We start from the raw sequence: 12,829 nt of genomic DNA, 5'->3' as shown, positions 1-12,829 counted from the left end.
TTTTTTTTCTGGTATATCATCATTTTCACTTTTGGCTGCAGCAGGAGTCACTCATGTCTACTGTGTCAGCTGCAAATACTAAAGCACACAGAGAACCCTAAAGTGAATAATAGTTACGTGGGTCCTGCTGCCTTCGTGGAGTGTAATTTAAAACTCTGCCACTTGAGAGTGTAAAAAAACCCTGTTCAATTACCTTGTTCCTGTATTTCATTAGTTTAATCACCGTTCGTTGTGATGGAATCTGTGTTTAAATTACCAAATTACATCAATCCCAAGTCTGTGTGCTTAGGAAGCTGTAGGTGGGAACTTAACCTTCTTAACTTGACACTTGGTGCAGATGCAGTGTGCTGTAGAGACGTTAAGATACACCTGCTTCTTTTACACCTTGTCATTTGCTGTCTTGCAAAACAAACAAACAAAAAAAAAAAAAAAAAAAAAAAACAAAAAAAAAAGAGGTTCCAACATGTTCTAGTTACATATTGTTAAAGTTGGATTTCAGAAGTCGCAAGGGATCCGCTGGCAAGGTACCCGTGTGAACATCAGTACAACAACTAAGGCTGTGCTTTGGCTGCTCACTGCGTTGACTTCTGAGCTGGTCCCTGACCTTGATCTGGAAATACTTCATAATTCTGCGTGAGATTTAATGTAATCTGCAGCTGGGAGGAACACCCTGTAGTTTAGGGGGGATATACTGTACATTGCTGATGCGAGGCTCGTTAGGTGAACGCAACTGTAACTTCATTTTTAAAATGACGAGGTTTGCACGAGTGAGGTGGGGCTGAGTTCTGCCAGGTGCTTTGTGTGTCCGAAAGCTCACGGACAACATGCAGGGCAAGAAGCAGCATGCAGGCCTGGAGCTGCTTCTTGGCAACAACCCAGGCAAGTGCCTTTTTTTTTTTTTTTTTTTTTTTTTTTTTTTTTTTTTTTTTTTTTTTTTTTTTTTTTTTTTTTTTTTTTTTTTTTTTTTTTTTTTTTTTATTCTTTCCCCTCGTCAGTGGTAGCACATCAAAACCAGCAGTTTGTTGCAGGGACGCCTGTGTTCTGAAACACTCTGTCATTAGTTCTGAATTAACTCATTCACCCTTTCATTTGTGAATTAATCCCCTCTAATGCAGGCAAACATCACAGCTGTGGTTGTCTGGGCATTGTTAGCCTGCATCGTACACAGGCTGAGCACTGAACCTGGGTAATGATCTCGGGTGAGGACAGCTTTGTTTTAGACCAGTCCTGGACTCCAGGTGTGGTTGTTGAAGGGTGTAAGTAGTTTAAGTATTACTCCCACAAAACACTTTCTTTTATGTGGCTCTTGAGTGCTGCGTTCGTTATTTAGGGCTGCGTGTTGATTTGGAACCCTGAGCTAAGATGGAAATGGTTCTTGGCAAGTGCTGTGCTTAATTCTTTAATTCACTTTTGGTTGAGATTGTCAGAGCTTTATTCTCCTCCCCTCCTTTCGTTTGTTTTTTTTTTTTTTTTTCCCTCTCTGTTGTTACATTTCTTTTAAATGATGAATTTAATAGCAGAGTGAATAGAAACTTGCACACTGCTCGCTCCCCTAGTGGTACCTACTCCTGTTTGCAGTTTCCAGACTGCTTTGAACTTGACTGTTTCTGACACAACACAAGCATTAGTAGCACAACCATGATTAGAAGCTGAAAGCTTCTAAGAGTAACAAAACAGAGCGGTGAAGTGCAACCTTTGTCCTGGGTTCTGGGGTATGTTTTTGCTGAATTTTTCTCCTCAGAGGTTTTATTGTTAATATGCTGTGGCAAGCAGCGCTAGGTTTATTTTCCCTACAACAGCACCAATGCCTGCAACAAACTGTAAATCTTCATGGATCAATGAATGATATTGTGGGCTGGCAGAAATCTCTCACTTTATATCTTGGCATAGTAAACTTGTTTTTGAAGTACTTTATTAAAACAAACCTTAAATCTGTTTCTGAGAGTGTTGGCCAAGCATGTTAGTGTGCTGATAGATTTTTTTTTTTTTTTCCCTTTCTTTCCTCTTTTCCCCCCCCCTCCAGTGCCTGCCTACAGTCACTTACAAACAAGGCATTCAGGGTGGTGGATTGCTGTTCTCATGCTGCCTGCCTTTGTTTTGTTGGTTTCTGCCCATCAGATCCTTAAGCTCTCACTCCTGACTTGGAAGTGAACGTGGACATTTTGGTCTCTGAGCTTGGCCAGCCAACGACCTCTGGGATGAGCCAGGAGCCAAAGCTGCCCCGTTCTCTAGGCGGGGCCTCCACAGCCGGTTTTTGTTGTTGTTCGTTGCATCCTGAGCTGATTGTGAGAAAGTGAGATCAGGGGAACCCTGTAGTTGCACAGGGGAGCACGGTAGTGGCATCTTGGGAAGCTCTTTGTAAGGCAATATTGAATTTTTTTTTTGGGGGGGGGGAAGCGGGTTGATTGCCACAGTCTCCTGCAAATCCGAGGTGAGGGGTCCATGTGAGCGTTGTGATTGGAGGTGGGAGGCAGATCTCCAGCCTTGAGGTTAGGATATTTTTGTCCTTTTGGAAAAAACGAGTGGTGGTTGGGCAGGTGGTGTGAGGGAAGAAAACGCATCAAATGGATTACCACTGATAACTACCTTTCTTCCAACTCCTCCACTCTATAGTTGTATGTATGGCAGGTATTTCAGGCAGTTATGTGCTGAAATAAATCATTTGAATGATCATCTCTCTTGGAAATGGATATAGGTAATGCATTAAAGTGGCTAATGATGTTTTTAAGGTTGATGGCAGTTGTGGAGCTGTTCAGAAATTCATTAGCATCACGTGCTTTAGAAGCAATTGATCTTTCACATCTTTTTGTAAACACTGTTGTGTGGCTTTTTAAGTGAAGTCACTTTGATAAGGGAAACTCTCTTCTGCATTTGGAGAGTGCTGTATCTCAGAGTAGAAAGAGGGTTTGGAAGAATCCCATGAGGGGTATCAGGGGAAGAAGATTGCTGGGCTGAATTTAAGCATGTCGGGTGGCAGCACAAATGAAGACTTGAATGTAAGTTGTACCCAAAAAGCACCCCAGGCTGCACTCACTGTATATCGAGCTATCACCAGAGTGCTCTCAAAAAACTCCCAGCACCACTAAAGGACTTGAGCTGCTTCCTGAAGGCTGAGTAACCCGGGGGGGATGTGGGAGCTGCTGTTCCAGAGGAGGAGCCTGTGCAGGGAGCAGTTGGTGGGGATGCTGAGCAACCTGGGCTAGTGGAAGGTGTCCCTGCCCATGGCAGGGGGGTGGAATGAGATGATCTTCACGGTCGCTCCCAACCCAAACCATTCTGTGATTCCGTGAATCCACCGGTCCTTCCAAACCTGGCGGGAGCCCCGCAGATATGCGGGGTGTGAACGGCTCCTCCCTGCTGCTGCTGCTGCTGCGCGGGAGAGGGTTTGGAGCTGAGCTCAGGGATGTGCGGGCACCGTCAGGGAGGCAGCGTGTGCTGTGACACGCGAGAACAGCACGGGGCGTGGGGCGGGACAGGGACACCCCGCGGGGCTGTGCGGGGGATGGAGGATGGGACACGGACACCCCCCCGGGGCTGTGCGGGGAGGAGGGATGGACAGACACTCCCGGGGCTGTGCGGGGGAGGAGGGACGGACAGACACCCCCGGGGCTGTGCGGGATGCGGGACACGGACGGTGCCTCCCCGCGGTGTCCCCGCAGCGCCGTCCCGCGGCCGCGCTGACGCTGTGCTGTCCCCGCAGGGCGCACCGGGCGCTACACGCTGATCGAGAAGTGGCGGGACACGGAGCGGCAGCTGGCGCCGCACGAGAACCCCATCGTGTCCCTCAACAAGTGGGGGCAGTACGCCAGCGACGTGCAGCTGATCCTGCGGCGCACCGGGCCCTCCCTGAGCGAGCGGCCCACGTCGGACAGCGTGGCGCGCATCCCCGAGAGGACGCTGTACCGGCAGAGCTTGCCGCCCCTGGCCAAGCTGAGGCCGCCCGGGGACAAGTCCATGAAGAGGAGGGAGCCCAAGAGGAAATCCCTCACCTTCACCGGGGGCGCCAAGGGGTTAATGGACATCTTCGGGAAGAGCAAGGAGTCCGAGTTCAAGCAAAAGGTGCTCAACAACTGTAAAACGACGGCGGACGAGCTGAAGAAGCTGATCCACCTCCAGACGGAGAAGCTGCAGTGCATCGAGAAGCAGCTGGAGTCCAACGAGGCCGAGATCCGCTACTGGGAGCAGAAGTACAACGCCAGCCTGGAAGAAGAAATCCTCAAGCTGGAGCAGAAGATCAAGCGGAACGAAGTGGAGATCGAGGAGGAAGAGTTCTGGGAGAACGAGCTGCAGATCGAGCAGGAGAACGAGAAGCAGCTGAAGGAGCAGCTGCAGGAGATGAGGCAGAGGATCCTGGAGTGCGAGAACAAGCTCAAGGACTACGTGTCTCAGATCCACAACATGGAGAGCGGCCTTGAAGCGGAGAAGCTGCAGCGGGAAGTTCAGGAGTCCCAAGTGAACGAAGAAGAGGTGAAGGAAAAAATCGAGAAGGTGAAGGGTGAAATTGATATTCAGGGCCAGCAGAGTCTGAGGCTGGAAAATGGCATTAAAGCTGTAGAAAGGTCTTTGGGCCAAGCGACCAAGAAGTTACAGGTAAGACTGTCTTTTTATCCATAACTAAAGAAAAGTCAAAGACGTGACCGTGGCAAATTTCTCTTAGGCAGGTTTAGAGCCCATGAAAAAAAGACCACGAGAAAGTTTCCACTGTGATTTGGGGTAAAAGGAGCAAAGTGTTTCATTTTCAGTATTTTTTATTTTTAAGGGCAGACAAGGTTCATTTCACCTGTATGTAATTTGCTCATTGAAACCATCTGAGATGAAAAACAGCAATTTACACCGTGGTAGCCTTTCCTGAGGCTAAGCTCCTGATCCTCGCTAGGTTTGTCTGCCACCACAAGAGATGAATTAAAAAGAACAGCACTTGGATAGATGGATGCAGAGCTAAAGTAGCTGTTACCTTACAGGGCTTTTGTTTTAAAGGACAGCATCCCCCTTTTCCTGGCTGACTTGCTGGTGTTCAGGATTTTATTTTCCCTTACACCTTCAGGTGTTTGTGGCACTGGTGTCAAAAGAGAACCCAGGCCCTGCTTCCTTGCTAAAGTTAAAGATATCACTTGGAACTTGATAGAGCATGAAAGAATAAATGGAAATCCAGCTGGCAGCTGGATGAGGTAAAGGAAAGACTGGAGCTCCTGGGATTTGGAGCTGGATGAGGCACCACATCAGCTGGAGCTGTTGTTCTTGCTGATTCCCAGGATTCACAGTTAGTATATTCCCCAGTGCTGCAGTTGCATCAAGGTGATTCTGCTGTGAATATGTAAAGGGATTTTGCATCCTTACTCCTGAGCATCTACAGTTTTGTCAGTATAAGCTGGTTTTACCAAATGATGAGGGGGGAAAAAAAGTAACCTTTTCATCCAAAGCAAAAAGGGTGAAAACTGTGGGCAGTTTTGGCCATGTTTGTCAGTCTTAAGTTTCCAGGCACACTGTGCTTAAGGTTTTGCACTGATGGAAAGCATCAGGTCCTCTTTATGTGCTTTACCTGTCCTCAGTAGCATTTACTGAGGTTATGGTGGAGTTCAAAATATTTCTGGTTCTTTTTCTGGGCTAGTTTTCACTTGCTCGGGAAACTTCTTGTGAAATTCACATCTTCCAAGCTTGCTCTAAACCTAAAGATGCACAAATATAAAGTCCAGGAGGAAATAAACTGAGCTCTGTACTGGGGAGTTTGAGGGGGGTGGGGGAGAGGAAACAGAGAAATGTTTTCTCGTAATGCAGTAAATATTTTCTTGCCTGCTGAAAGTTAAAGATCAATATTTACAGAACTGCTGATTTGAAAGAGGAAAGTTGAGCATGGGTGTCTTTTGTAGACCTTTCAGTAAGGAAGTAAAGAAATTTTTGATTCACTAGATTTCCCGTGATAAGAGCAGGAAGGTGGCATTTTTTAGCGAGAGTTTTCTGCTGATTTGTGGCCAGACAGTAGGAATTCCATCCTGGCTGTGGAGAGAGTACCAGATGCAGCTCTCTGCTAATGAAGCTCAACCTGTGTGTGCAGGGGAATAATTGTAGCTCTAAGACTGTCGTAATCTCTCAGAGCTATAAGTGTTGCATATATCTTGCCAGAAGTACAGAGCCTTGAGGAAGGTCCTAAATTATCTTCTGTGCTTTGAAGGGCTGGTGAACCAGCCAGGCTTTGGCCTCGTTGCGCAAAACATTTGCAGAGTGAGAAGGTTCTGTCCATAAAAATTTAAGTAGAGAACACAAAGAACAAGAAGAGAAAGCAATTATACTACTTTTAAGAGCAGAGATGTCCAAGCCATGCTGGACACTTCAGGCAGAACTAAGATTTGGTGCCAGACTGCTGCTCAGTCAGTTGTTTTTTTCAGAGGGCACACTATGAGCTTTATTTGCTTACATCTGGTGTGCCAAAATTTTTCTCAGGCGATATGAGAAACATCTGCTGGTCATCCCAGGAGCAGTACAAAAATATAACATGCAAAAAACCCCATCAGTCACCTGTACTTAGGGTTGGACTCAGTGATCTCAGGGGTCTTTTCCAACCTAATTGATTCTGTGATTCCAGTAAGTCGTAGTGAGCATTGATTTGCTGTTTAAATTATGAGATTTAAAAAAACTGCCAGTTCTTCAGTTTGCATTCGAATTTAAAAATTGGAGGCCTTCTCATCAAAAGGAGTTGCCCAGTGTTAAATGGAGTCTTGAAGTGCTGCCTTATGCGCTCAGCAGATGTTTCCTCTTTCCCGGCAGGACAGGGAACAGGAACTGGAGCAGCTGACCAAGGAGCTGCGCCAGGTGAACCTGCAGCAGTTCATCCAGCAGACGGGAACGAAGGTGACGGTGCTGCCGGCAGACCCCGTGGAGGTGGAGGCCCCACCTGCGGAGCTGGAGAGAGGTGCAGCCCTGGGAATGCTCTGGGTGGGCGGGAGAAGGGGCTGGCACTGCCTTGAGGGCAGCGCTGGTGGGAGAAGGGAGCGCTCTGTTAGCGAAGGCCCTTAGGAAAACACTAACAAAGCACATTGTCGGAGATTCCTTTTGGTTCCAGGGATTTAGCAGGCTATAAATAAAGAGCAGTGTGTGGATAACTTCTCTCCTGCTGTGCCTGGGCGTGTGTTTGTCCCATCAGCACCCCACCGAGCCAGTGGCTTTCAAGAGTGGCTGTGGGCATGTAAAGCTGGCACACAGGATCACTGCACTTCTAAACAGTGCTGCTCATCTGGGTTCTTCCCCTTCTGGTGTTGTCAGAGTAGGAAAAGGAATGTGTCTGGATCTCCAGAAATCCCAGACAGCAGCAGCCCCACGGGAATAGGAGCTAATCCAGCTGGGCTGCCAGCCATCCAGAAGCCCCTGCACAGACGGCTGTTACGGCACGTGCAAGTTGGCTTTGCCCCCGGCGAGATCAGGGCAACCTGCACGTGCCCACAGCTGGGTTCAAGATTTTCCTGGACAGAAGCACGGGATGTGTGTCAGAGCTGTGGCTCAGGCACAGCTGTGTGCTTTGACAGTGCTCCTCTTTCAAGGGGGCCCTTTGGCTGGTTCTGTTCTCCTTTCGGAAAACTTTCCAACCAAAAGGCACTGGGAGCATAAGGGGGGGGGAGTGGAAGGAACAAAAGGCAACCAGGCCTTAAAATGTCAGTACTTGTGTGAACTGTCTCTTTTGAGTGGGCAGGAAGCTGAAGCTCTGAGTTGTGTGTAGGTACAATCCCTTCCTGCACATTACCATATAAATGGGTGCGTGTTTTCCATAGGAGAGTAGTGGTTATGGATAGCTATTTCTGGTGGATATTCCTGTTTTGAAATGAGTAGGAATCATGCACCATATATCTCATCCCTTCCTACCCAGGCATTTCAACTGTTTGTTATGTGTGGTGTTAGGTGTTTTTTTTTTCCTTATCACACTAAACAGGAAGAGGGGAGGTGTTTTATGGATGTGTGTCCCCCCCCCCCCGCCCCCGATGATGACTTTTCTAACTGCCTTTTTTTTTTTTCCTGTCCAGAGCCAGCATTTCAGTCTGGGTCACTGAAGCGCCCTGGCTCCTCGAGGCAGCTCCCCAGCAACCTTCGGATCCTACAGAATCCCCTGTCGTCTGGTTTTAACCCGGAGGGCATTTATGTATGACAGTACATACCTCTTCTGGAGAGGACCTAGCAAGGTACCCTGGACAAGACACTTTATTTTATTCTGCCAATGACGAATGGAAGAAGTTTTTTTTTCTTGTTTTGTTCGGGGTTTTTTTTGTTACGCCACCGTGTTATTTTTTATTATTTTTTTTCTTCTTCTTCTTCTTCCAACACACCACTCGGAGCCATACCCTGTGCACTGATGCTAAAGAGACAGGAGCTTGTCTCGATTCCTAACTGGCAAGGATGACCTTGCTGTCAACACAGCTAGAGTGCAGAAACCTCCGTTGTTTTTGCCACTCGAGAAGTGTTTGGGAAAGTATTGTCCCGTGTATAGGCATAGATGGAAGACTGAGGGTGAAGGAAACCGTGTATGCAACTTCCCTGAGGTTTAATTTATTCCCTTTAATCAATGGACCTGTGAATGTTGACCTTTTATATTTTTATTTTTAACTTGTGAGTAATCACGTATGGCTGTGTGTCAGTCTGACAAGGTGACTTTAATTTGTGTGTGCAAACACCCCCCCTCCAGTTTGATCAAGTACAGCAACCTGCAATGCAGAGTTCTGTGGGGTGCTGAACCATTACAGTGGTTTCTCACCACTAACTTTGTTCATTTCTGTTGTGGGTCATCATATGTCGTGTTCCATCCACTGCTACCTTTTAAGGCTTGAAAAGTGAGCTTGTGGGTTTTACTTGCTGTTGAATCTGCCTTTGAATGAAGCACCTAGTGTTCGAAAAGATTTATGGATTTTAAACCTTGGCTTGGTAAAAATATTTCCAGCATATAATTGAGGATGCACTAGTTAGATGATATTTTATTATATAGAATGTATATTTGAAATATTTTGCCACATTGTATATGCCTTTTGAGAAAAGAACAATGTAAGAAGTTGTCTTCATATATCTTACCAAAAGAGAGTAGGAGGCTTCTCACTGTGTGTGATTTTGTACTTTATTTTTTTTTCCACTAGCCATTACAGTGTTCTTGTTTTGAGGTAAATCTTGCTGTTGGAGGAGAAGGAAAGACACAAAACAAACAGGCATCCTCTTCCAGCCTTCCAGAATTCACTCAAGTTTTGTGGAGGGAAGAAACCTGGCAGAGAGTCCCTCGAAGTCAATAGCAGAGCTTTCACTGATGCGAGTGGGGCCAGGATTTCAATCAGGTTTAGCCCCTTTGAAAGGCCTGTTGCTGCTCAGTCACTTGCAGAACGTAAAGCTCACAAGCAGGAAGTTCACAAACATTTGGTGGTCGTTTTTTTGCAGAACATGTGAAAAGGGAACATCTTGGTGTCGCTCTAGTGCAGTCAAAGCTGAGCGAGGATTAAACAGAGAGGTTTCCCTGCAGAAAGTTTAAGACAACACCGGGTGGTTTTGTTGGTTACAGAACCTTGATGTTGGATTGCTAAAGGGGACACCAGGTTTGTGGAGAAAGCGACTGGCATCGGTGGGACACTGCAAACATGGGAGGCTGGCCTCATGGATGAGCTAGAGAAGGGATGGGTGGGCCTTCCCTGGTTGTGTTTGGGTTTTCTGTTCTAACAGCAACTCAGAGCACCATCCCCACCTTGGAGATGCCCTTGGCACATCATCCTCTCACTCAGTACTGAAGGCTTGGGCTTAGCCAGTGGCAAAATGACAGAGCTCCTGATGGCTTTAGTAGGGTCAGGATTTCACTGCTGGTAGGAAACTCCAAGCTTTTTTTTGCCACAGAAAAATACTTGATTCCTAGCATCCTCTTGTGTTGATTTACTGATGTCGCAGATAAATGTTAATTCAAGTCTCCTTTTTTTAAAAAAAAGGAGCTTCCTGACAAATGGAAGTTTTAAAAGATACAGTAGAAGATGAAGGATTCCTGAGTGTTTATTGCATCTTTTTCCCTTTCCACTTATTAATGGCATCATATATTCTAAAAATGCTGCTGTATTTAGACTAACAGCAACAGATAAGGCTGTGAATATATAAAGGACCTTTCCAAATGGACTCTGAATTTTTACTGTTTAACTTATCATCAGGTCTTTTTTTTTTTTTTTTTTTCTTCCATCTTCCCTTGTGAGCAAACTGGAAAATTATATGTTCCTACCTGAGGAATCTTTGCAGTGCTCACAGATTTTACTGTTACTTTATCACAATTCTGTGCTCATGTTTACTGTGCCCGTAACTTTGTATTAAACAAAAAAGAAAGAATGTGTGTACATATATATATATATATATATATATATATATATATCTATATATTAAAAAAAAAAAAAGTGTAAAATATACATAGTTTGGGGACAATATCTGTCCAAGGTACTTGAGCATATATGCCTTACATTCTGGGTTCAATTTACAGAAGTGAAATGGCCCTCTCCAGTGGATATCTTGCATCTTCAGCACCTCTTGATGTTGGAGAACTGAGGCACTCAGCACCTTGCAAAGTCTGGCCCAAATTATGCTGCATGGGGGTGGGGGGAAAACAGTCTTGTCCTGAGATGAAGTATTTTTAAGGCAGATCAGCATACTTTAAACCCCAGCTAACGTTTCTGTCACACTTTCTGACTGGTCCATCTCCCACAGGTGTCAGTTGGAGCTGGACTGGGCTCTTGCATCACAACAACTGCTCTCTTTCTCTGCCACGTTGCTATTTAGGATGGAGGGAGGAAGAAAAGGATTAAAGGGAAGGGTAAGAAGCAGCTTTGGAGGGCTTTAATTACGGCTTTGTAATAGAATCAGAGGAGGAGTTTGCCATTTAAGTTAAGAGTCGCACCTGCTGACTGCAGCAGCTGTTTGACAGAGGGGCCAGCCTGGAGCTGGCTCAGGAGTGGCCACTGCACCATCCTTGAGTGGACCCTCCTTGTCAGGGCTTTTGGCACGTGTCAAGGTGATCTGAAAAACGTTCACAGCTTCAGCCACTCTTGTGGCCAAGGAGAGGCTTCGGTATCCAAACCTGCCATTTGTGAGACACTTGACAAACTCCCTTGCCCCCGCCATACTCCTCTTGCTTCTTGAATTTCACCCAGGCTGAAGTTCTGTAGCATTTTCACCCTCTCTGTAAATAAACCAAAAAAGAAACGGCATGCCCTTGCATTAAATGTGAATTGAGCAGTGTGTAACAGTTAGAAAAACTCCTCACACTACGGCATTTAGGATTTTGCTTCTGATCAACTGCGGAACCTCACTCTTTCTTTACAACTGTAGAAAAAAAAGTCATTTTCAGAAATGTCCCAAACTTACTTAACAGGGCATTAGCAGAAAGGAAGCTACACATACAGATTTTAACAAGTGCCATGTTATTTACTGGGCAGCATGATAAAAACGGGGTTTTTTTTGCTTGCGTTAAATAGTTGAACACACAAAGCACTATTTTCCGGTGCACGGGGAATTTATGTGGAGAACTCCTGTAATTTATTACTAGTGGAAATTAACTGTGTTATCTCTCTCATCCATGAGGATACAGGTTATTTTTGCTGGAGATGCTATGTTGTTAGGGGAAAAGGGGGGGAGGGGTGACCGTTTGAAAAGCCAGTATGTTGAGGTTAATAAGGTGAACAATCCGAATGCCCGAGCGAGGGAGAAACCCAAGTCCCACTCTGAAAAGTCAGCTAGGAACACACCTCCCAGGATCTTCTAGTGGGACTTAGGTTCCCAAGTGCCTGAATTGCTTCTGGAAATGGTAGGTTTAGCTTTGAGATTACTTGCTTTTCTGAACCCTTGCGAGTTGGGAGGAAGTTCTTGAAGAAGAGAACTACCCCTACTAGCATTAGCAATATGCAAACGTGTGAGGTAAGAGGGAGAATATCCTTTACTGAAATAAAAATCTCCTCTTGGGGCAGCAATTGCCTTGTTTTTAGCGTGAAGAGTATTGCATTATTTTAGTGAGCTGGGATCATGTGAGTATGATCAAAACAAAAAGAATCGATCCTGTAATTTTTAGTGAGTTACCTTGAAGCATATAAATTCCTGATGTGCATTAACTTGAGTGAATTAGGCCTTAATGATCCATGTAAATAACAAAACTGTATTCAGATATTTTTTTCAGAAAATAGTCTCTTAATGGTCTGTACTGTATTAAAATAAGTGTCAAAGTGTTACTTTTATATTACACCTCTTTTTTTTTTTTTTTTTTTTAGCACATTGAAACACTGCATGTTTATTCTGTTTGCTACAGTATTTTAATGTTTTGGATGAAGGCCATCGGTTGTATGGAGATGACAAAACAATCGTTCTGTCTATTTATTCAGTATTGCTGCTTAAAGTTTTCAAAATAAAGCTTTCAATGCCAATATAGTGACTGATTGAAAGCTGTTCTAGCTCTCTTCAGGTGTTTTTTTCTATGTTTATAGAAAACTAAGTAAGTGAAACTTGGTATATATATATCTAAGCTGTTATACCAGCAAAGAATTATTGCAATAATACTGGGGGGAGGTTGGGGGTAAGTGTGTGTAGTATATACCTAAATGTATGCATGCAGTGAATGCCTTTAGGTCTCAAGTTTAATGGAGTGCTGAAGAATGTTAAATCCTTTGAGGTCTTGCAAGCACTTTGCGCATGTGATCAAGCACTGGTTAGTGCTTCCTGGTGCTTGTGAGGGCAGAACAAGGTGGTCACAAAGGATCGACTCTGAGCCCTTTGAACCAAAGGGGATTTAAGCACATTCTTGAGTATTCTTGTTTCTGACTGGGGCCTAAAAACACGTTCTGATACAAAAGTCTTT

The 12,829-nt window shown here is 45.1% G+C and overlaps 1 protein-coding gene across 2 annotated transcripts in view; it reads left to right on the top strand.

Moving 5' to 3' along the window:
- Window positions 1-12,400, top strand: part of RASSF8 (Ras association domain family member 8) — a 48,985-nt gene extending 36,585 nt beyond the window's left edge. The window contains exons 3-6 of one of the 2 annotated variants that reach the window (XM_027898523.1): window positions 3,701-4,590; window positions 6,763-6,907; window positions 8,010-8,165; window positions 9,108-12,400. In XM_027898523.1, the coding sequence (XP_027754324.1) occupies window positions 3,701-4,590; window positions 6,763-6,907; window positions 8,010-8,131 (1,157 nt within the window). In that variant the 3' untranslated portion in view covers window positions 8,132-8,165; window positions 9,108-12,400. Of the gene's footprint in view, window positions 1-3,700; window positions 4,591-6,762; window positions 6,908-8,009 lie in introns of both variants that reach the window. The other variant, XM_027898522.1, reaches the window with a different exon arrangement.
- Window positions 12,401-12,829: the final 429 nt, after the last annotated feature.

The sequence above is a fragment of the Empidonax traillii genome, unplaced genomic scaffold, assembly GCF_003031625.1.
Source record: "Empidonax traillii isolate 1590-97213 ecotype Southwest subspecies unplaced genomic scaffold, ASM303162v1 scaffold601:size890739, whole genome shotgun sequence".
Classification (NCBI taxonomy): domain Eukaryota; kingdom Metazoa; phylum Chordata; class Aves; order Passeriformes; family Tyrannidae; genus Empidonax; species Empidonax traillii.
This window is presented reverse-complemented; position numbering and strand designations above follow the sequence as displayed.